Source organism: Oncorhynchus masou, chromosome 13 (assembly GCF_036934945.1).
Source record: "Oncorhynchus masou masou isolate Uvic2021 chromosome 13, UVic_Omas_1.1, whole genome shotgun sequence".
Classification (NCBI taxonomy): domain Eukaryota; kingdom Metazoa; phylum Chordata; class Actinopteri; order Salmoniformes; family Salmonidae; genus Oncorhynchus; species Oncorhynchus masou.
In genome coordinates this window covers 89,017,775-89,042,108 of record NC_088224.1, presented here as the reverse complement: position 1 = coordinate 89,042,108, position 24,334 = coordinate 89,017,775, and the positions used below count along the sequence as shown (strand labels likewise).

The following is a 24,334-nucleotide window of genomic DNA, read 5'->3' as shown; positions in this document are numbered from 1 at the left end:
GCTGACTGGCGGATCTGGAAGAGTCTGGCTGACTGGCAGATCTGGAAGAGTCTGGCTGACTGGCGGATCTGGAAGAGTCTGGCTGACTGGCAGATCTGGAAGAGTCTGGCTGACTGGCGGATCCTGGCAGACTGACGGATCTGGCTGCTCCATGCTGACTGGCGGCTCTGGCTGCTCCATGCTGACTGGCGGCTCTGGCTGCTCCATGCTGACTGGCAGCTCTGGCGGCTTCTTGCAGACTGACAGCTCTGGCGGCTTCTTGCAGACTGGCAGCTCCTTGCAGACTGGCAGCTCCTTGTAGACTGACAGCTCTAGCTGCTCCATGCAGACCGACAGCTCTGGCTGCTCCATGCAGACCGGCAGCTCTGGCTGCTCCATGCAGACTGGCAGCTCTGGCTGCTCCATGCAGACTGACAGCTCTGGCTGCTCCATGCAGGCTGGCAGCTCTGGCTGCGCTGAACAGGTGGGTGACTCCGGCAGCGCTGTAGAGGAGGAAGGCTCTGGCTGCGCTGAACAGGCGGGAGACTCCGGCAGCGCAGTAGAGGAGGAAGCTGGAATATACCGCACCGGGCTATGCACCCGCACTGGAGACACCGTGCGCACCACAGCATAACACGGTGCCTGCCCGGTCTCTCTAGCCCTCCGGTAACCACAGGAAGTTGGCGTAGGTCTCCTACCTAGCGTCGCCATACTCCCTGTGAGCCCCCCCAAGAAATGTTTGGGGCTGACTCCCGGGCTTCCTTGCCAACCGTGTTCCCTCATAACGCCGGCTCCTCTCTCTGGCTCTGCTCTCCTAAGTGCCTCCACCTGTTCCCATGGGAGGCGATCTCTTCCAGACAGTATTTCCTCCCATGTGTAGCAACCCTTGCCATCCAAAACATTCTCCCATGTCTATTCCTCATTTTGTTGCTCCTGCTGCCGCTGTTGCTTCTCCTGTGGCTCCTGCCTGTTGTGGTGGGTGATTCTGTTACAGTTTTCCTCTGGTGAAGGAGAAGCGGATCAAAATGCGTCGTGTTGATTACGATTCATGTTTAATGACAAACACACTAAACACAAACACGACAAAACAATAAAAGTAATGAACGTAACGAAAACCGAAACAGCCTATACTTGTGTAAACTAACACAGAACAAGGACATAGGACACTAAGGACATAAGGACAATCACCCACGAAACACTCAAAGAATATGGCTACCTAAATATGGTTCCCAATCAGAGACAACGATAAACACCTGCCTCTGATTGAGAACCACTCCAGACAGCCATAGACTATGCTAGATACCCCCACTAAGCCACAAACCCAATACCTAACAAAACCACAAGACAAAACACACCACAATAAACCCATGCCACACCCTGGCCTGTCCAAATAAATGAAGACAAACACAAAATACTTCGACCAGGGCGTGTCAGTACAGTATGATGTAATATCTGTCTGAATGGGTACATCAAAAGTTTTGAAGAACAGATACTGTATCTCTTGTGCTACACATTACCTTCAATAACATCACCCTCACAGGCTTTATCCAATTACCCCCAATTACCTGCTCCCCAAGTTATCCTCCAATAACAAGTCCCAATTAACCCCCTCCTGCCCCGTCCTCCCTACAAGCACCCCCTGGTGGCTGTGTGCTTGTTTTTTAGCCGGGGGCTCATTTCTCCCTATATCAGCAGCTCCCCTTCTCTCCTCTTCCTCTCCCTCTTTCACTCTCACACTCTGCAGGAGATGCGAGACTGACAGAAACTCATCCTCTCTCTCTCTCTGTCTGCCTCACCAGGATAAGGCTTGCTGTTGACAAGTAGGGCAGAGGTAGAACAAGGTTTTCTGTGTCAATCGCTGTTTTTTCACATCTGGTTACAGGTGTCTATGGTGTATATCTTCACTGATGGCAATTTTTGTTAATATCGTTCTGTCTACAGTGTTCTGTCTACAAGGTCTTGGTTTGGTCTCTCTCCAACAGGTGACGGAACACATCCAGTCTTCGGCCTTGTCTCTCTCCAGGTGATGAGCCTGTGTGGTTGGCTGTGGCTGCTCTACTGTCTCCATGTCCCTGGGTGTGTCTGGGGTCTGGATGGAGGTGGAGAGGGGGCTTGTCGGCTAATAGCTAAGCCTGTCTCCGGCAGTGTTTATCGGGCAGGAGATGTGGTCATTGGGGGCCTGTTCCCCATCCATGGGGAAGCCCCTCTACCAGAGCAGGAGTTCAGGAGCATTAAGGGAAATTCTACCTGTACAATGTACGCAGCTTGTGTGATAGCAGCTTTTTGTCATTGTGTTTTCACCTGAAGGTAATGTGTATTCAGCTACCTCCTATCTCTCCGTTTCTTCCTTTCTTCTGTCTGTCAGTTTCAAACAGCGTGCTTACCGCTGGCTCCAGACTATGATCTTTGCTGTGGAGGAGATTAACCGTGACCCAGCCCTCCTGCCTAACCTCACCCTGGGGTTCCTGGCTGCTGACACATGCCGGTCAGAGGGCACCACCCTGGGGGCAGCCCTAGCCATGGTGACCGGCAAGGAGACCTCCGTGGTGGGCACAAAGTGTGGCACGACCCCTGAGGTTCCAGTCATCATCGGGGATGCCCACTCCTCAGCTTCCATGGTCGTGGCACAGACCCTCGGGCCGTTTGATTTACCCATGGTGAGGCAGGGGTTGGATTACAGGTTGGGATGAGATGATGACTCTTATCACATTACATTTCAATCTCTATCTAGATTTCTCTGTCACCAACTTTTACTTTCCTTCTCCCTCTGCTCTCCTCATACAAATTATAATTATCCTTGACTCTCTCTCTCTCTCTCTGTCTCTCACTGTCGAACTTACTCTTTGTCTCTCCCTCTCACTTTGTTCTCTCCCAGGTGAGTTACTTTGCCACCTGTGCGTGTTTGAGTGACACCTGGAGGTACCCCTCATTCTTCCGTACCGTACCCAGCGATGACTTCCAGGCTCGGGGCATGGCCAAGCTGCTGCGTCAGATGGGCTGGGTGTGGGTGGGACTGGTGTCAGAGGATGATGACTATGGCAAGTTTGGGGTTCAGGTGCTTCTCCAAGAGCTCCAGGGATCTGGGGTGTGTGTCGCCTACTCTGAGGTCCTCCCCAAGGTATGACCTCACTCTGATGATCTGACAATAAACTATCTCTTTTGCTCTCGCTCTGTCACTCTGACTCACCCCTCTCTTCTAGTCTAACATAAACGCACTCTCTGATATTCTCTGACTCTCTTCCCTTTCTCTCACTGATGGTCATCCCCAAGTTACCATCTAAGAGAAAGATCAGGCACATTGCGGACACCATCAGAGGATCTACTGCCAGAGTGGTGGTGGCATTTGTAGGATTCACAGGTCATGCAGAGGTGAGCAGTTACCAGTCAGAGTATTGTTAATGATTTGTAAAACAGCTGTAGCAGTGTCCTTGTGTCTTACCGTGTCTTGATGCCCTTTACGGACACAATCATTTCCTAATTGATAATCATGCATTTCATCTTGACTATCTAGATCTTTTTAACGATTTCATTCTCCAGGCCCTGATGGAAGAGGTTGTCCGTCAGAACATTACAGATAAGCAGTGGATTGCCTCAGAGGCCTGGGTCACCTACTCTACTATCGCCTCCCCGAAAAACATGCCCTCTTTTGCCGGGACAATTGGTTTTGCCGTGAAGAAAGCTGATATTCCCGGCCTGGGGCCTTTCCTAACCCGCCTCCATCCAGACGGGGACTACCAGAAGTCCGACCCCTTCCTGAGGGAATTGTGGGAGGAGATGTTTGGGTGTTTTCTGGGGGTAGACCTCAGCGTGACGCTGTCGTCCAGGCGACAGTGTACTGGGTCAGAGGTCATACGTGAGGGAGACTTTACACCTAAATCTCAGTTTTTTAGTCCTGGTTCCCAATGTTATCTCAGTAAAATGAAGTGTCAATCATAGGTGAGGGGGAGAGCCAGTATGCTGACGTGTCTCAGCTGAGAGCCAGCTATAATGTGTACAAGGCTGTGTACGCCATCGCCTACGCCATACAGGATATGATGGCCTGTCGACCAGGGGACGGAGTCTTTAATGGTGGACAGTGCCCTGATATCAGGAAGCTTCAGCCCAGCCAGGTGAGAATAACATGTTGATCTGTTTTCAAGTTAAGAACACTAATGTTTCCAGTCAGGATACAGTGAAAACACTTTGTAAGGTTTGAATACTAAAGAACAAAAGCCACAACTGGTTCTAACTCTTAATCCTGTTCCAATGCCCTTTTCTCTTTGAGATTGTTCATTATCTGAGGGGCGTGAACTTCAGTACTCCTGTGGGGGAATCTTTCCACTTCGACATGAATGGTGATCCGCCTGCCTCTTATGACATCATCAACTGGCATGTGACCCCCGAGGGGACGGCAGAGTTTGTCCAGGTCGGACATTTTCTGTCCTCTGAGGGATCTGATGACCAGTTTCACATCGACATGGATGAAGTGGTGTGGGGTGGGGGCAGCGGCGATGAGGTGAGAACTGTTCAGTTTGGTGTGTGTGTGTGTGTGTGTGTGTGTGTGTGTGTGTGTGTGTGTGTGTGTGTGTGTGTGTGTGTGTGTGTGTGTGTGTGTGTGTGTGTGTGTGTGTGAGAGAGAGTTATTGAGTTTTTCACCCTGAAGCAGACATTCAGAAGAAAGACAGACATAAAGAAGACCAAATAAATAACAGGGGAGTGGTATCTCAGACAGAAAGTCAACATGACACTGAACTGTATCTTTTTTAACTAGGCAAGTCAGTCATACTGTCATTTAAAATGACGGCCAAACCCTGAAGACGCTCTGAATCATGGCCAAATGTGAAATTGTTTGGATTTGAACCAGGGACTGTAGTGGTGCCTCTTGCACTGATATGCAGTGCCTTAGAATGCTGAGCCACTCCGGGAGAACATGATACTGAATTTGAGATGTTTGTATGGTCATATTCCTGACATAGTCTCGAGAGGGGCCCAGCAAGACTGCCTGTCTGTGTAATAATGATGATAATAGCAATGATGATGATGATGATAATAACTTCTTCCTCTCCCCCCTCTGGTAGGTCCTTGTGTCTGTATGCAGTGCTGACTGTCCCCCTGGTACCAGGCATGCGGTACAGAAGGGGAGGCCTGTGTGCTGCTTTGACTGTCTGTCCTGTGCTGAGGGAGAGATCAGCAACACAACAGGTAGTCTATCAACGGTTCTGATTCCAATTAATATATTTCCTCAATCCTGATTGGTCCTGATTTGGACTCCTCATTCTTCTTCCTTCTCTATCAGGGTCAGTTGAGTGTATTAGGTGTCCAGAGCGGTTCTGGTCCAACCCTGATCGTACGGCCTGCATCCCCCAGCTGGTGGACTTCCTCTCCTACAGCGACACCATGGGCGTCATCCTGTCTGTCATCTCAGTTTCCGGGGCAACACTCACATCCGGTGCCCTGGCCACCTTCCTCTACCACCGTCACACGGCCCTGGTGAGTTAAATCATATGTCCTATATAGAGGTACTGGACAGAGATGAGATTGTGTCGTAAAAGAATGGGATTTTTGACATGTGATTGTCTAAATTATCTTTCTCTGTCTCGTTCCAGGTGAAAGCCAACAACTCTGAGGTCAGCTTCCTGCTCCTTCTGTCGCTCAAGCTCTGCTTCCTGTGTGCTCTGGTTTTCATTGGTCAGCCAAACCCGTGGACGTGCATGCTGAGACACACCCTGTTTGGTATAAGCTTTGTGTTCTGCATCTCCTGTCTGCTCAGCAGGACTGTGGTGGTGCTGGTGGCCTTCAGGGCCACTCTGCCTGGAGAGAACCTGATGAGATACTTCAGTCCCACCCAGCAGAGGATGGGTATCTCACTCTGCACACTCATCCAGGTGAACATCTGGTTTTTACTGTATTCTATGGGAATGTAGTTGTTTCCTTCATTGACAATATTATTTATTTTCAAGATAACTCATTAAGATAACTCAAGATAACTAGTTTTCCATCCACCTCCGTTCCCTTACACAGGTGCTGATCTGTGTGCTGTGGCTGGCCTTAGCTCCACCCCGACCTGCTGAGAGGAGGGGCAGAGAGGGTCGGGGCCCGAGGGTCGTCCTGGAGTGTGAAGTGGGCTCTGTGGTCGGCTTCTCTCTGGTCCTGGGCTACATCGGCCTGCTGGCTTCCCTCTGTCTCCTCTTAGCCTTCCTGGCCAGGAAACTCCCAGACAACTTCAACGAGGCCAAGTTCATCACCTTCAGCATGCTTATCTTCTGTGCCGTGTGGATCTCCTTCATCCCTGCCTACGTCAGCTCTCCTGGGAAGTACACAGTAGCTGTAGAGATCTTTGCCATCCTGGCCTCCAGCTTTGGGCTGCTGTTCTGTCTGTTTGCTCCAAAGTGTTACATCATCCTTCTGAGACCAGAGAGAAACACCAAGAAACACATGATGTCCAAATAGAAACCACCAAGAAACACATGATGTCCAATTAGAAACCACCAAGAAACACATGATGTCCAATTAGAAACCACCAAGAAACACATGATGTCCAAATAGAAAACACCAAGAAACACATGATGTCCAATTAGAAACCACCAAGAAACACATGATGTCCAATTAGAAACCACCCTGAAACACATGATGTCCAATTAGAAACCACCAAGAAACACATGATGTCCAATTAGAAACCACCAAGAAACACATGATGTCCAAATAGAAAACACCAAGAAACACATGATGTCCAATTAGAAACCACCCTGAAACACATGATGTCCAATTAGAAACCACCAAGAAACACATGATGTCCAATTAGAAACCACCAAGAAACACATGATGTCCAAATAGAAAACACCAAGAAACACATGATGTCCAATTAGAAACCACCAAGAAATACATGATGTCCAATTAGAAACCACCAAGAAAGAAATTATGTCCAATTAGAAACAACCAGGAAACACATGATGTCCAATTAGAAACCATTAAGACACACATGATGTCCAATTAGAAACACCAAGAAACACATGATGTCCAATTAGAAACTACCAAGAAACACATGATGTCCAATTAGAAACCACCAAGAAACACATGATGGACAAATATTAACTTAAACATACTCACATCATGATTTAGGGCTTGTTGACTTTCATTTCAACAGGGGAATGTCCATTCTGTTTTGAAACATTCATTTCCTGCTCTAACTTCACTATATTACTTGGTTAATATTAGTATGTGTTCTTATAATGTGTCAGAAATAAACACGTCTATATGAACAATCCAATAAAGATTACGTAGTGTCTACTCATGCTGGAAGAGTTAGTATTTAGTCTGACGCACAGAACCTACAGACCCCCTACACATGATTCCTTCGTCACCTAGTCGGTGTGTGTGTGTGTGTGTGTGTGTGTATCTGTCCCTCATCATATAACAAAATGAAAACAGACACATTCCACTGTCTGCTTACCCACTGTGGGAACCTCTCCACTCCCCATCACTCCCTCTTCACACCCAGAAGACTCAAGGCTGTAATCACTGCCAATGGTGCTTCAACAAAGTACTGAGTTAAGGGTCTGAAAATTATGTGACAGTTCAGTTTTTTTTTTTACATAAATTTGCATTAATTTCTAAAAACCTCTTTTTGCTTTGTCATTGTGAGGTATTGTGTGTAGATTTACGAGGGGAAAACAACTATTTAGTCAATTTTAGAATAAAGCTGGAAAGGAACAAAACGTGGAAAAAGTCAAGGGGTCTGAATACTTTCTGAATACACTGTATGTTCTCATATTTCCAGAGTTGCTGGAGGGCATTGGAAACTCATGTATGTATTTGTGACACCATATATTCTACATTTTGTGGAAGAACATGAACTGCTTTGGAGGCACATAGTTGCAGGGAATGACAAACACATTTAATGTAGACCTAATACGGATTGTGTTCTTGAAGTTTTGTCAGGACGGAGCTGTTTTTGCTGCACATTGTGTTGCAGCCATCTGTGGCAAGACCGATGCAGTTTATTGTCATCAAGAACAAGGCATTGGCAAAGGCCAGTGAGTCAGCAGCTGGAATGATTATTATTCCTCCAAATGTGCTTATGATTTGAAAGAGTTTATTGCTGTTGTGTTTTACCAGAACACCCAGCTGCTTCTTAGTCGTGACATCAGTACTTTCATCAGTAATCAATGAGTAAGACCCATTCCCAATGTCCTTTATTGGTTCCTCATGCACTGCAAGCCCTGTAACTGCATTTAGGAGTGCTGAGCATTTTCTTCTGTGAATATTGATTAATTTCTTCGCAATGTCTTCAACAAAACATCCCAGGTGATTTAGAGTTGCAATGCTGGAGTGGCATTGGATGCGTGTCCATCACATCTGCCTTTTGTCACACCTCCGCATATGAGGTGAAAGGTGGCAGAGCTCGAGTGGTGTGTGCGTAGCTAGAGACATCCCAAAAATCTGTCTTCTTAGGTAAACATCTGTAGCGTCCGATTGGTTTGACCTACAAACTATAACTCCTTGGAAAGCGGAGACTCTCTCGAACACGTTGATGTTCTCCGTGTTGCTCTACGACCCCCACAAGTATCATGAGACCCCCTCGAACACGTTGGTGTTCTCCGTGTTGCTCTACGACCCCCACAAGTATCATGAGACCCTCTCGAACACGTTGGTGTCCTTCGTGTTGCTCTACGACCCCCACAAGTATCATGAGACTCGTCTGAAGCCGGTACCATCGACGAGCCAACTTCTGCTTCTTATGATACATTTTTTTGACTGTCCCTTTTGTTATTTATGAATGTGTTATTCAATGTGTTTCTATTTGCTATGGTAGTAAAGGCCACTATCAATATTTTATCAAATTCATTTGTTATATATTTATTTTAGAAATAAAAGGGTCCTACATTTTTTAAAATCAAATAGGTAAATGACCAACGGTATGACCATCTTAAAAAATGTAATGTCAGTTTAGAACCCCCTACGCAGCGCCTTAGATTCTGAAGAATTAACAGAGTTATTCCCATATGTAGTTCCTTTGTCAAACGATGTCCTGGCATTAGAAAACAAAGTAGCATTTCTCTTGTGTTTCTCCATTTGTGAATGAGAAATAAGATCTAGTGGTGGTGGGCTTGGATTTCTGATTTGCCTACAGGAAGCTTTTCTGTCAGCTCCTGGGATGCTCTGAATTAATTCCATTATACCCTGTTCTCTTTCCCAGTCTTTGCTCTTTTTTCAGACATATTTTACCTGGCATTCTGACGGTAGAATTGTGTCTAGCATTTACCTGGCATTCTGACGGTAGAATTGTGTCTAGCATTTACCTGGCATTCTGACGGTAGAATTGTGTCTAGCATTTACCTGGCATTCTGACGGTAGAATTGTGTCTAGCATTTACCTGGCATTCTGACGGTAGAATTGTGTCCAGCGTTTACCTGGCATTCTGACGGTAGAACTGTGTCTAGCGTTTACCTGGCATAGCGTTTACATGGCATAGCGTTTACCTGGCATTCTGACGGTAGAACTGTGTCTAGCTTTTTAATTGGCATTCTGACGGTAGAACTGTTTCTAGCCAGTAGGCGAGCGTATCCAATCTGTTCCTCTGGCCTCAACTCTGCATCACTGCTCATAGCTCTCTCTCTCTCTCCTCTGACTTCAACTTTCTGGCAAATGTTAGCTAGCTAGCTACATAACCAGAGAGTTTCTCTGAAACTGTTGGATTACAATTTCTCAGTTTCTCTCCCTTGCAGTGTTGGCTGTAGTGATTGGTAGGACTGGGGGCATTGAGGAAACACAGAAAAGAGGCAACAAACATTTTTGAGGGAGGAGTATGTAGCTAGCTAGCATTGTTTGTCGAATCTCACGTCACTTGTCAAGACGTGCTGGCCTCCTCGCACTGATGTGACTCATCTGCCTGCATCAGCTGCAGCGCTCTCTGTCTCAGCAGTACACACACACTCTGTACCATCCCAATGACTGTATATGAAACTCCCTTTGCACCACTCAACTTGGAAGTTGCCCACAAACCCGCGACCAATACATTGTTAACCATGACATAATTTTCAAAAGTAGCCCAATTTAGCAGTAAAACCGAGGACATGGCAACCCTGGCATGCAACCATGGCATGTAACCCTGGCATGCAACCCTGGCATGCAACCCTGGCATGTAACCCTGGCTTGTAACCCTGGCATGCAACCCTGGCTTGTTACCCTGACATGCAACCCTGGCATGCAACCCTGGCATGTAACCCTGGCATGCAACCCTGGCATGTAACCCTGGCATGTAACCCTGGCATGCAACCCTGGCATGCAACCCTGGCATGTTTTATTTATTTTAGTTTTTTCGATGGCATGATTTTTTATTTATTTTATTTCAACTTTATTTAACCAGTTAGGCTAGTTGAGAACAAGTTCTCATTCACAACTGCGACCTGGCCAAGATAAAGAAAAGCAGTGCGATACAATTAACAACACAGAGTTACACATGTAATACAATATAAAGAGTCTATATACAATGTGTGCAAATGAGGTAGGATAAGGGAGGTAAGGCAATAAATAGGCAGTAGTGGCGAAATAATTACAATATGGCAATTAAACACTGGAGTGATAGATGTGCAGAAGATGCGTGTGCAAGTAGAGATACTAGGGTGCAAAGGAGCAAAATAAATATAATAATTAACAATATGGGGATGAGGTAGTTGGATGGGCTATTTACAGATGAGCTATGTTGTAACGATTGTCGTTGGTGGAAGAAGGAGTAGACCAAAGTGCAGCATGGTACATGTTCCTGATACCTTTAGTAAACTGAACACTGAATACAAACGAACAAGAGAATAAATTAAAAACGAAACAGTCCCGTATGGTGAAAACACAAACGGAAAATAACCACCCACAAACAAAAGTGGGGAAACAGGCTACCTAAGTATGGTTCTCAATCAGAGACAACGATCGACAGCTGCCTCTGATTGGGAACCATACCAGACCAAACACAGAAATATAAACACAAGAACAAAACATAGAATGCCCACCCCAACTCACGCCCTGACCAAACTTAAGTAGAGACATAATAAAGGAACTAAGGTCAGGACGTGACATATGTACAGGTGCAGTGATCTGTGAGCTGTTCTGACAGCTGGTGCTTAAAGCTAGTGAGGGAGATATGAGTCTCCAGCTTCAGTGATTTTTGCAGTTCGTTCAAGTCATTGGCAGCAGAGAACAGGAAGGGAAGGCGGCTGAAGTAGGAATTGGCTTCGGGGGTGACCGGTGAAATATACCTGCTGGAGCGCTTGCTACGAGTGGGTGCTGCTATGGTGACCATTGAGCTGAGATAAGGCGGGGCTTTACCTAGCAAAGACTTATAGATGACCTGGAGCCAGTGGGTTTGGCGATGAATATGAAGCGAGGGCCAGCCAACGAGACCATACAGGTCGCAGTGGTGGGTAGTATATGGGGCTTTGATGACAAAACGGATGGTACTGTGATAGACTGCATCCAATTTGCTGAGCAGAGTGCTGGAGGCTATTTTGTAAATGATATCACCGAAGTAAAGGATCGGTTCCTTTGATTCTAGATTTAATTTTGGATTGGAGATGCTTAATGTGAGTCTGGAAGATGAGTTTACAGTCTAACCAGACACCTAGGTATTTGTAGTTGTCCACATATTCTAAGTCAGAACCATCCAGAGTGGTGATGCTGGATGGGCGGGCAGGTGTGGGCAGCAATCGGTTGAAGAGCATGCATTTAGTTTAACTTGCGTTTAAGAGCAGTTGGAATCCACAGAAGGAGAGTTGTATGTCATTGAAGCTCGTCTGGAGGTTAGTTAAAACTTGTTATTGCTGGGGGGCCGTATTGAGTAGCTTGGATGAATAAGGTGCCCAGAGTAAACTGCTTGCTACTCAGGCCCAGTTGCTAATATATATGCATATAATTAGTATATTTACATAGAAAACACTCTGAAGTTTCTAAAACTGTTTGAATGATGTCTTTGAGTATAACAGAACTCATATGGCAGGCAAAAACCTGCGAAAAAATACAACCAGGAAGTGGGAAATCTGAGGTTTGTAGTTTTTCAACTCTTTGTCTATCGAATATACAGTGTCTTTGGGGTCAAATTGCACTTCCTAAGGATTCCACTAGATATCAACATTCTTTAGAACCTTGTTTGATGCTTCTACTGTGAAGGAGGGGGAATGGGAGCTGAATGAGTCAGTGGTCTGGCAGAGTGGCAAGAGCTGACCACTCCCATTCACGTGAGAGTTAGCTTGAGTTTCATTGCATTTCTGAAGACAAAGGAATTCTCCAGTTGGAACATTATTGAAGATTTATGTTAAAAACCTCTTATCGTTTGACATGTTTCTATGAACTGTAATATAACTTTTTTGACTCTTCGTCTGAACTAAGCAATCATGCATTGAGCATTTGGAGCATTGGATTACTGGGCTAAATGTGCAAACAAAAAGGTGGTATTTTGGACAAAAATTATGGACATTATCGACCAAAACAAACATCTATTGTGGAACTGGGATTCCTGGGAGAGCATTCTGATGAAGATCATCAAAGGTAAGTGAATAATTATAATGCTATTTCTGACTTCTGCTGACTACACAACATGGCGGATATCTGTTTGGGGTGTTTTGGTCTTTGATAAAGCTTTTTTGAAATACGACACAGTGGTTGCATTAAGGATATTTTTTTCAAAGATCCATGCATAACAGTTGTATCTTTTAGCAATGTTTATTACGAGTATTTCTGTAAATTGATGTGGCTCTCTGCAAAATCACCGGATGGTTTGGAACTACTGAACGTAACGCGCCAATGTATACTGAGATTTTTTTATATAAATATGATATTTATCGAACAAAACATACATGTATTGTGTAACATGAAGTCCTATGAGTGTCATATATGAAGATCATCAAAGGTTAGTGATTCATTTATCTCTATTTCTGCTTTTTGTGAATCCACCCGTTGGCTGGAAAAATGGTCTTGTTTTTCTGCGCCTAGGCACTCACCTAACATGATCGTTTGGTGTGCTTTCATCATAAAGCCTTTTTGAAATCGAACACTGTGGTGGGATTAACCTCTTGAAACTCTAGGGGCGCTATATCATTTTTGGATAAAAAGACGTTCCCGTTTTAACCTCTTACATCTATGGGGGCGCTATTTCATTTTTGGATGAAAAACGTTCCCGTTTTAAACAAGATATTTTGTCACAAAAAGATGCTCGACTGCATATAATTGATACCATTCGAAAGAAAACACTCTGACGTGTCCAGAAATACCAAGATATTCTCTGTGCGTGAGCTTCAGGCAAAACCAAGATGAGATGGCATCCAGGAAATGACAAGGATTTTTGAGGCTCTGTTTTCCATTGTCTCCTTATATGGCTGTGAATGCGAGAGGAGTGAGTCAACCCTTTCTGTCGTTTCCCCAAGGTGTCTGCAGCATTGTGACGTATTTGTGGGCAGATCATTGGAAGATTGACCATAAGAGACCACATTTACCAGGTGTCCGCCCGGTGTCCTGCGCCGAAATTGGTGCGCAAAAGTCACCTGCCAGTATTTTTCCATGCGATACAGAGAGGAAAGCAAGCTTCCACGAACTGCATATCAATGAAGAGATATGTGAAAAAACACCTTGAGGATTGATTCCAAACAACGTTTGCCATGTTTCGGTCGATATTATGTAGTTAATCCGGAAAAGTTTTACGTTGTAGGTGACTGAATTTTCGGTTCGTTTCGGTAGCCAGACGCAATGTAGAAAACGGAACGATTTCTCCTACACACAGACGCTTTCAAGAAAAACTGCGCATTTGGTATGTAACTGAGAGTCTCCTCATTGAAAACATCAGAAGCTCTTCAAAGGTAAATGATTTTATTTATTTGGTTATCTGGTTTTTGTGAAAATGTTGCGTGCTAAATGCTACTCAAAATGCTATGCTAGCTTTGCATACTCTTACACAAATTAGTCAATTTCTATGGTTCAAAAGCATATTTTGAAAATCTGAGATGACAGTGTTGTTAAGAAAAGGCTAAGCTCGAGAGCAGACGCATTATTTTCATTTTATTTGCGATTTTCAGAAATCGTTAACGTTGCGTTATGCTAATGAGCCTGAGGCTTTAGTCACAAACCCGGATCCGGGATGGGGAGTTTCAAGAAGTTAAGCGCAATATTTTGTCACAAAAAGATGCTCGACTATGCATATAATTGGTAGCTTTGGAAAGAAAACACTCTGACGTTTCCAGAACTGCAAAGATATTTTCTGTGCGTGCCCTAGAACGTGAGCTACAGGCAAAACCAAGATGAAACGGCATCCAGGAAATGAGCAGGATTTTTGAGGCTCCGTTTTCCATTGGCTCCTTATATGGCTGTGAATGCGAGAGGAATGAGTCTGCCCTTTCTGTCGTTTCCCCAAGGTGTCTGCAGCATTGTGACGTATTTGTAGGCATATCATTGGAAGATTGACCATAAGAGACCACATTTACCAGGTGTCCGCCCGGTGTCCTGCGCCGAAATTGGTGCGCAAACCTCAGCTGCAAGTATTTTTCCATGGAATTCAGAGAAGAAAGCAGGCTTCCACGAACGATATATCAATGAAGAGATATGTGAAAAAACACCTTGAGGATTGATTCCAAACAACGTTTGCCATGTTTCGGTCGATATTATGGAGTTAATTCGGAAAAAGTTTGACGTTGTTGGTGACTGAATTTTTGGTTCATTTCGGTAACCAAATGTGATGTACAAAACGGAGCGATTTCTCCTACACAAAGATGCTTTCAGGAAAAACTGAACATTTGCTATGCTCTTCAAAGGTAAATGATTTTATTTATTTGGTTATCTGGTTTTTGTGAAAATATTGCGTGCTAAATGCTACTCAAAATGCTAAACTAGCTTAGCATACTCTTACACAAATTAGTGAATAGCGATGGTTCAAAAGCATATTTTGAAAATCTGAGATGACAGTGTTGTTAAGAAAAGGCTAAGCTTTAGAGCAGGCGCATTATTTTCATTTTATTTGCGATTTTCAGAAATCGTTAACGTTACATTATGCTAATGAGCTTGAGGCTATAACTGTATACAGGTTTTTCATAGCCAAACGTGAACAAAACGGAGCGATTTGTCCTACACAAATAATATTTTTTTGAAAAACTGAACATTTGCTATCTAACTGAGAGTCTCCTCATTGAAAACATCTGAAGTTCTTCAAAGGTAAATGATTTTATTTGAATTATTTTCTTTTTTTTGTGAAAATGTTGCTGGCTGAATTCTAGGCTTATAGCTATGTTAGCAATCAATACTCTTACACAAATGCTTGTTTAGCTATGGTTGAAAAGCATATTTTGAAAATCTGAGATGACAGTGTTGTTAACAAAAGTCTAAGCTTGAGAGCAAATATATTTATTTCATTTCATTTGCGATTTTCATGAATAGTTAATGTTGCGTTATGCTAATGAGCTTGAGGCTATAAATAGAATCCCGGATCCGGGATTGCGCGACGCAACAGGTTAACAACAAGATTACCGTTAAAATGGTATAAAATACTTGTATGTTTGAGGAATTTTAATTCTGAGATTTATGTTGTTTTGAATTTGGCGCCCTGCACTTTCACTGGCTGTTGTCATATTGATCCCGTTGTACTGACTTCCCATCCCGCATGCGGGAGCGTTATCATCGCCTGAAACGAATTAGCATAACGCAATGGACTTAAATATCCCTAGAAAATATTCCTATTCATGAAAATCACAAATGAAATATATTGAGACACAGCTTAGCCTTTTGTTAATCACCCTGTTATCTCAGATTTTCAAAATATGCTTTACAGCCAAAGCTAGACAAGCATTTTGTGTACGTTTATCGATAGCCTAGCATAGCATTTTGTCCAGCTAGCAGCAGGTAACTTGGTCACAGAAATCAGAAAAGCAATCAAATTAAATCGTTTACCTTTGATGACCTTCGTATGTTTTCACTCACGAGAATCACAGGTAGACAGCCAAAGTTCATTTTTTTCCCTAAATATTATTTTTGAAGGCGAAATAGCCAGTTTGTTCTTCATGTTTGCCTGAGAAATCGGACAGAAATTGTAGTCACGAAAACGGAGAAAAATATTCAAAATTAGCTCCATAATATCACCGGAAAATGGCAAATGTTGTTTATAATCAATCTTCAAGGTGTTTTTCTAATATCTATTCGATAATATATCCGTCGGGACAATTCATTTTTCAGTAGGACCGATTGGAGTAATGGCTACCTCTGTATTTTACGCGAGTCACCCTGGGAGCCATCAGGTAACCACTTACGCAATGTAGCCGCCTACGACTATTCTTCAACATAACTGCGTAAAACTACGTCACAATGCTGTAGACACCTTAGGGAATATGTAGAAAGCGTAAGCTCGTTGATGCCACATTCACAGCTCAATAGGGACTCATTGGAACGGAGCGCTTTCAAAATATGGGGCACTTCCGGATTGGATTTTTCTCAGGCTTTCACCTGCAACATCAGTTCTGTTATATTAAAAGACAATATCTTTACAGTTTTGGAAACTTTAGAGTGTTTTCTATCCAAAGCCGTCAAATATATTCTAGCATCTTGTCCTGCGAAAAATCCCGTTTGAAACGGGAACGTTTTTCTTCCAAAAATGAAAATACTGCCCCTAGAGTCGGATACTGAGATTTTTTTATAGAAATATGATCTTTATCGAACAAAACATACATTGTGTAACATGAAGTCCTATGAATGTCATATATGAAGATCATCAAAGGTTAGTGATTCATTTATCTCTATTTCTGCTTTTTGTGAATCCACTCTTTGGCTGGAAAAATGGCCTTGTTTTTCTGCGACTAGGCACTCACCTAACATAATCGATAATCGTTTGGTGTGCTTTCGTCGTAAAGCCTTTTTGAAATCGGAAACTGTGGTGGTATTAACAACAAGATTACCGTTAAAATGGTATAAAATACTTGTATGTTTGAGGAATTTTAATTCTGTGGTGAAGGTGGTTCAGTGGGGGGTGTTAGGGGTGGTGAGGGGCTGCAGTTTCTCTCTAGGAGTCTCTACAGTCTGCTCTATCTGCTGTAGCACCCTCTTGATGACAGACAACTCCGTTGCCAACTCCTCCTTTACCTGCACCAGCTCATGGTGGCTTTTACCTCCTCAAGCGCTGTGGTGAGGCTCTCTCTCAGCTCCTGGACAGAGTTCTTCAGCTGGGACATGCACTGGTTGATCCTGTCCTGTAGAAGCTCTGTGTCTGGGCTTTAGGTGGTGTAGCTGAGGGGCTGCTCCTTTAGCTCAGTAACCCATACCTCTAACTTTAACACAGAGAGCCTGTATCTCAGCAGGCAGATGGTGGTCTTGACTATGTTGGTTCTAGGCAGGTAGGGGGCAGGATAGACCTGTTGTGTGGTTGTAGGTCTGGGCCTGGGCTCGTGCTGTTGGGGTGCCTGAGGAGAGAGGTCGGGGGGCTGTCCTTGTCTTTTTTGGATTCCGCTATCTTCCTTAGGGTGGGGAAGTCCTGCACAAAAGAGCTTAGTGCAGCGTCACTGCCCTGGACCATGACAATCCGTTCTGGTGCATGTTTACCATCAGAAACCTGTTTTCCTGGTCCTTCTCGCTGTCCTCAAAAATGTGTATTTGCCTTCCCTTGCAGATGCCTTTCTTTGTTGTACAGCTGAAATGCCTGGTTACAGCTGTAGTGTGGTCTGTGTAAAATAACAGGTTTGTAACAGTCCTGTTGTGTGAGCGGTCTGCAAAGAAAGTATCCTGGTTCTCCCTCAGAATTCTGGGTTTAAAATGGATTCTTCCCTTCTCTGATTTGATTTCTGCTTGAAATTCAAAAAAAGGGAGGGGGAGTCTCTCTGTCTGCTGCTGCGGGTGTTGCCATGGTTACCACCAGTAAACTGCTGGAGTTAGATGGTAAGCTAGCTGGCACATTTGACACACGTGTTAAACTCACTCTTGACAACCAGAAAGTTATATAAAATCAGGAGCTGTTCTTCTGCATGCCTTCTCTGTCTCGCTCTCTCTCTCTCTCTCTCTCTCTCTCTCTCTCTCTGTCTCTCATGCTCTCTCTGTCTCTTTCTCGTTCTCCCTCACTCTCTCTCTCTCACTCTCTACCCATCTCGCCAATCCATTTAGCCACAAATAAAAAAACAATTATGGTACAGTATGATGTAATATCTGTCTGAATGGGTACATCAGATGTTGTTGAAGAACAGATACTGTATCTCCTGTACTACACATTACCTTCAATAACATAACACTCACAGGCTTTCTCCAATTACCCCCAATTACCTGCTCCCCAAGTTATCCTCCAATAACAAGTCCCCAATTAACCCCCTCCTGCCCCATCCTCCCTACAAGCACCCCCTGGTGGCTGTGTGCTTGTTTTTTAGCCGGGGGCTCATTTCTCCCTATATCAGCAGCTCCCCGTCTCTCCTCTTCCTCCACCTCTTTCACTCTCACACTCTCTGCAGGAAATGCCAGACTGACAGACACTCATCCTCTCTCTCTCTCTCTGTCTGTCTCACCAGGATAAGATTTACTGTTGCTAGGTAGTAAGGTAAAACAAGATTTTGTGTGTCTATCGCTGTTTTTTCATGTCTGGTTACAGACATTGTTTCACATGTTGTATGGTTTATATCTTCATTGAAAGCACTTTTTGATCATGTCTTTATGTCTACAGTGTTCTGTCTGCAATGTCTTGGTTTGGTCTCTCTCCAACAGGTGACGGAACTCACCCAGTCTTCGGCCTTGTCTCTCTCCAGGTGATGAGCCTCAGGGGCTGGCTGTGGCTGCTCTACTGTCTCCATGTCCCTGGGTCTGTCTGGGGTCTGGATGGAGGTGGAGAGGGGGCTTGTCGGCTAATAGCTAAGCCTGTCTCTGGCAGTGTTTATCGGGCAGGAGATGTGGTCATTGGGGGCCTGTTCCCCATCCATGTGGAAGCCCCTCTACCAGAGCAGGAGTTCAGGAGCATTAAGGGAAATTCTACCTGTACAATGTACGCAGCTTGTGTGATAACATCTTTTTGTCATTGTGTTTTCACCTGAAGGTAATGTGTATTCAGCTACCTCCTATCTCTCCGTTTCTTCCTTTCTTCTGTCTGTCAGTTTCAAACAGCGTGCTTACCGCTGGCTCCAGACTATGATCTTTGCTGTGGAGGAGATTAACCGTGACCCAGCCCTCCTGCCTAACCTCACCCTGGGGTTCCTGGCTGCTGACACATGCCGGTCAGAGGGCACCACCCTGGGGGCAGCCCTAGCCATGGTGACCGGCAAGGAGGCCTCCGTGGTGGGCACAGAGTGTGGCACAACTCCTGAGGTTCCCGTCATCATCGGGGATGCCCGCTCCTCAGCTTCCATCGTGGTGGCACAGACCCTCGGGCCGTTTGATTTACCCATGGTGAGGCAGGGGTTGGATTACAGGTTGGGATGAGATGATGACTCTTTTCACGTTACATTTCAATCTCTTTCTAGATTTCCCTCTCTCTAAAGTTTAATTCCTTCTCCATCTGCTCTCTGACTTTTACAAATTATAATTATCCTTGACTCTCTCTCTCTCTCTCTCGCTCTCTCACTCTCTTCACTCCCAGGTGAGTTACTTAGCCACCTGTACGTGTTTGAGTGACACCTGGAGGTACCCCTCATTCTTCCGTACGGTACCCAGCGATGCCTTCCAGGCTCGGGGCATGGCCAAGCTGCTGCGTCAGATGGGCTGGTTGTGGGTGGGACTGGTGTCAGAGGATGATGACTATGGCAAGTTTGGGGTTCTGCTGCTTCTCAAAGAGCTCCAGGGATCTGGGGTGTGTGTCGCCTACTCTGAGGTCCTCCCCAAGGTATGACCTCACTCTGATGATCTGACAATAAACTCTCTCTTTTGCTCTCTCTTTTGCTCTCTCTCTCGTTCACTCTGACTCCTTCTCTCTTCTAATCTAATAGAAACACTCTCTCTGATTTTCTCTGACTTTCTTCCCTTTCTCTCACTGATGGTCATCTCCAAGGTACCGTCTAAGAGAAAGATCAGGCACATTGCGGACACCATCAGAGGATCTACTGCCAGAGTGGTGGTGGCATTTGTAGGATTCACAGGTCATTCAGGGGTGAGCAGTTACCAGTCAGAGTACTGTTAATGATTTGTAACACAGCTGTAGCAGTGTCCTTGTGTCTTACCGTGTCTTGATGCCCTTTATAGACACAATCATTTCCTAATTGATAATCATGCATTTCATCTTGACTATCTAGATCTCTTTAACGATTTCATTCTCCAGGCCCTGATGGAAGAGGTTGTCCGTCAGAACATTACAGATAAGCAGTGGATTGCCTCAGAAGCCTGGGTCACCTACTCTACTATCGCCTCCCCGAAAAACATGCCCTCTCTTGCCGGGACCATTGGATTTGCCCTGAAGAAAGCTGATATTCCCGGCCTGGGGCCTTTCCTAACCCGCCTCCATCCAGACGGGGACTACCAGAAGTCCGACCCCTTCCTGAGGGAATTGTGGGAGGAGATGTTTGGGTGTTTTCTGGGGGTTGCCCCCAGCGTGACGCTGCCGTCCAGGCGACAGTGTACTGGGTCAGAGGTCATACGTGAGGGACACTTTACACCTAAATCTCTGTTTTTTGTCCTGACTCCCAATGTTATCTCAGTAAAATGAAGTGTCAATCATAGGTGAGGGGGAGAGCCAGTATGCTGACGTGTCTCAGCTGAGAGCCAGCTATAATGTGTACAAGGCTGTGTACGCCATCGCCTACGCCATACAGGATATGATGGCCTGTCGACCAGGGGACGGAGTCTTTAATGGTGGACAGTGCCCTGATATCAGGAAGCTTCAGCCCAGCCAGGTGAGAATAACATGTTGATCTGCTTTCAAGTTAAGAACACTAATATTTCCAGTCAGGATACAGTGAAAACACTTTGTAAGGTTTGAATACTAAAGAACAAAAGCCACAACTGGTTCTAACTCTTAATCCTGTTCCAATGCCCTTTTCTCTTTGAGATTGTTCATTATCTGAGGGGAGTGAACTTCAGTACTCCTGTGGGGGAATCTTTCCACTTCGACATGAATGGTGATCCGCCTGCCTCTTATGACATCATCAACTGGCATGTGACCCCCGAGGGGACGGCAGAGTTTGTCCAGGTCGGACATTTTCTGTCCTCTGAGGGATCGGACGACCAGTTTCACATCGACATGGATAAAGTGGTGTGGGGTGGGGGCAGCGGAGATGAGGTGAGAACTGTTCAGTTTAGTTTCATTGTGTGGGTGTGTGTGTTTGTGTTCATGTGCGTGTGTGTGATAGAGATTTATTGAGTTTATTACCCTGAGGAAGGCATTCAGAAAAGAGACAGACATAAAGAAGACCAAATAAATAACAGGGGAATGGTATCTCAGACAGAAAGTCCACATGAACGGTGCCTGAACAGTATCTTTTTTTAACAAGTGAGTTAAGAATATATTCTCATTTACAAAGATGGCCTACCCCAGCCAAACCGGGAAGACACTGCCAATCACAGCCAAATGTAATACAGCTTGGATTCGAACCATGGACTGTAGTGGTGCCTCTACCACTGATATGCAGTGCTTAGAACGCTGAGCCACTCCGGGAGAACATGATACTGAATTTGAGATATTTGTGTGGTCATATTCCTGACATAGTCCCCAGAGGGGCCCAGCAAGCATGCCTGTCTGTGTAATAATGATGATAATAGCAATGATGATGATGATTATGATGATGATAACTTCTTCCTCTCCCCCCTCTGGTAGGTCCTTGTGTCTGTATGCAGTGCTGACTGTCCCCCTGGTACCAGGCATGCGGTACAGAAGGGGAGGCCTGTGTGCTGCTTTGACTGTCTGTCCTGTGCTGAGGGAGAGATCAGCAACACAACAGGTAGTCTATCAACGGTTCTGATTCCAATTCATATTTTTCCTCAATCCTGATTGGTCCTGATTTGGACTCCTCATTCTTCTTCCTTCTCTATCAGGGTCAGTTGAGTGTATTAGGTGTCCAGAGCGGTTCTGGTCCAACCCTGATCGTACGGCCTGCATCCCCCAGCTGGTGGACTTCCTCTCCTACAGCGACACCATGGGCGTCATCCTGTCTGTCATCTCAGTTTCCGGGGCAACACTCACAGCCGGTGCCCTGGCCACCTTCCTCTACCACCGTCACACGGCCCTGGTGAGTTGAATCATATGATCATTTATAGAGGTACTGGACAGAGATGAGATTGTGTCATATGATTTCTGACATCACTCAGTCTAATTGATCTTTCTGTCTCGTTCCAGGTGAAAGCCAACAACTCTGAGCTCAGCTTCCTGCTCCTTCTGTCGCTCAAGCTCTGCTTCCTGTGTGCTCTGGTTTTCATTGGTCAGCCGAAGCCGTGGACATGCATGCTCAGACACACCCTGTTTGGTATAAGCTTTGTGTTCTGCATCTCCTGTCTGCTCAGCAGGACTGTGGTGGTGCTGGTGGCCTTCAGGGCCACTCTGCCTGGAGAGAACCTGATGAGATACTTCAGCCCCACCCAGCAGAGGATGGGTATCTCACTCTGCACACTCATCCAGGTGAACATTTAGTTTTTACTATATTCTATGGGAATGTAGTTGTTTCCTTCATTGACCATATTATTTGTTATTATGGTAACTGTGCTTGCGTTTTCCTTCCACCTCCGTTCCCTTACACAGGTGCTGATCTGTTTATTGTGGCTGGCCTTAGCTCCACCCCGACCTGCTGAGAGGGGGGACAGAGAGGGTCGGGGGCCGAGGGTCATCCTGGAGTGTGAGGTGGGCTCTGTGGTCGGCTTCTCTCTGGTGCTGGGCTACATCGGCCTTCTGGCCTCCCTCTGTCTCCTCTTAGCCTTCCTGGCCAGGAAACTCCCAGACAACTTCAACGAGGCCAAGTTCATCACCTTCAGCATGCTGATCTTCTGTGCCGTGTGGATCTCCTTCATCCCTGCCTACGTCAGCTCTCCTGGGAAGTACACAGTAGCTGTAGAGATCTTTGCCATCCTGGCCTCCAGCTTTGGGCTGCTGTTCTGTCTGTTTGCTCCAAAGTGTTACATCATCCTTCTGAGACCAGAGAGAAACACCAAGAAACACATGATGTCCAAATAGAAACCACCAAGAAACACTTGATGGACAAACATAAATCACCAAGAAACACATGATGTCCAATTTGAAACCATTAAGAAATACATGATGGACAAAAATTAACTCACACTTACTCAAATCGTGATTTCAACAGGGGAATGTCCATTCTGTTTTGAAACATTAATTTCCTGCTATACCGTCACTATATTACTTTGTTAATAATTGTATGTGTTCTTGTAAAGTGTCAGAAATAAACACGTCTATATGAACAATCCAATAAAGGGTACGTAGTGTCTACTCATGCTGGAAGAGTTAGTATTGAGTCTGACACACAGAACCTACAGACCCCCTACACATGATTCCTTCGTCACCCAGTCAGTGTTAGTGTGTTTATGTGTGTGTGTGTGTGTGTGTGTGTGTGTGTGTGTGTGTGTGTGTGTGTGTGTGTGTGTGTGTGTGTGTGTGTGTGTGTGTGTGTGTGTGTGTGTGTGTGTGCATATGAGTGAGTCTGCCCCTCATCGTATAACAAAATGAAAACAGACACATTCCACTGTCTGCTTACCCACTGTGGGAACCTCTCCACTCCCCATCACTCCCTCTTCACACCCAGAAGACTCAAGGCTGTAATCGCTGCCAATGGTGCTTCAACAAAGTACTGAGTTAAGGGTCTGAAAATTATGTGACAGTTCAGAGGGCATTGGAAATTTATATTTGTGACACCATATATTCTACATTTTGTGGTAGAACATGAACTGCTTTGGAGGCACATAGTTGCAGGGAATGACAAACACATTTAATGTAGACCTAATACGGATTGTGTTCTTGACGTTTTGTCAGGACGGAGCTGTTTTTGCAGCACATTGTGTTGCAGCCATCTGTGGCTAGACCGATGCAGTTTATTGTCATCAAGAACAAGGCATTGGCAAAGGCCAGTGAGTCAGCAGTTGGAATGATTATTATTCCTCCAAATGTGCTTATGATTTGAAAGAGTTTATTGCTGTTGTGTTTTACCAGAACACCCAGCTGCTTCTTAGTTGTGACATCAGTACTTTCATCAGTAATCAATGACTAAGACACATTCCCAATGTCCTTTATTGGTTCCTCATGCACTGCAGGCCCTGTAACTGCATTTAGGAGTGCTGAGCATTTTTTTCTGTGAATATTGATTCCTTTCTTTGCAATGTATTCAACAAAACATCCCAAGTGATCTACAGTTGCAATGCTGGAGTTGCATTTGGATGCGTGTCCATCACATCTGCTATTGTCACACATCCGCATATGAGGTGAAAGGTGGCAGAGCTAGAGTGGTGTGTGCCAGGCTTGAGA

At 45.1% G+C, this 24,334-nt stretch overlaps 2 protein-coding genes across 2 annotated transcripts; both read left to right on the top strand.

The window, feature by feature from the left end:
- Nucleotides 1-1,950: 1,950 nt before the first annotated feature.
- LOC135551575 (extracellular calcium-sensing receptor-like) lies at nt 1,951-6,486 on the top strand. The gene is made up of 11 exons (XM_064982781.1): nt 1,951-2,235; nt 2,345-2,636; nt 2,855-3,097; nt 3,250-3,348; nt 3,517-3,832; nt 3,916-4,088; nt 4,244-4,474; nt 5,037-5,160; nt 5,255-5,448; nt 5,565-5,843; nt 5,980-6,486. Exons 1-11 carry the CDS (start codon nt 2,006-2,008, stop codon nt 6,406-6,408), a joined length of 2,610 nt encoding a protein of 869 aa, XP_064838853.1. The 5' UTR covers nt 1,951-2,005; the 3' UTR covers nt 6,409-6,486.
- An 11,908-nt stretch (nt 6,487-18,394) lies between these two features.
- Nucleotides 18,395-23,034, top strand: LOC135551574 (extracellular calcium-sensing receptor-like). Its single transcript, XM_064982780.1, has 12 exons — nt 18,395-18,490; nt 18,655-18,928; nt 19,038-19,329; nt 19,520-19,762; nt 19,928-20,026; nt 20,195-20,510; nt 20,593-20,765; nt 20,921-21,151; nt 21,686-21,809; nt 21,904-22,097; nt 22,205-22,483; nt 22,604-23,034. The coding sequence occupies exons 2-12, from the start codon at nt 18,699-18,701 to the stop codon at nt 23,030-23,032; spliced, it is 2,610 nt and encodes an 869-aa protein (XP_064838852.1). The 5' UTR covers nt 18,395-18,490; nt 18,655-18,698; the 3' UTR covers nt 23,033-23,034.
- Nucleotides 23,035-24,334: the final 1,300 nt, after the last annotated feature.

What these genes read in the sequence shown, in the direction of transcription:
- LOC135551575 (XM_064982781.1), top strand. Translation starts at nt 2,006, where the DNA reads ATGAGCCTGTGTGGTTGGCTGTGGCTGCTCTACTGTCTCCATGTCCCT. An exon ending in AGAGATCAGCAACACAACAG is followed by an intron (nt 5,161 to 5,254) that starts GTAGTCTATCAA and finishes CTTCTCTATCAG; the next exon opens with GGTCAGTTGAGTGTATTAGG. An exon ending in ACCACCGTCACACGGCCCTG is followed by an intron (nt 5,449 to 5,564) that starts GTGAGTTAAATC and finishes GTCTCGTTCCAG; the next exon opens with GTGAAAGCCAACAACTCTGA.
- LOC135551574 (XM_064982780.1), top strand. Translation starts at nt 18,699, where the DNA reads ATGAGCCTCAGGGGCTGGCTGTGGCTGCTCTACTGTCTCCATGTCCCT. An exon ending in ACTCTGAGGTCCTCCCCAAG is followed by an intron (nt 19,763 to 19,927) that starts GTATGACCTCAC and finishes GTCATCTCCAAG; the next exon opens with GTACCGTCTAAGAGAAAGAT. An exon ending in GATTCACAGGTCATTCAGGG is followed by an intron (nt 20,027 to 20,194) that starts GTGAGCAGTTAC and finishes TTCATTCTCCAG; the next exon opens with GCCCTGATGGAAGAGGTTGT.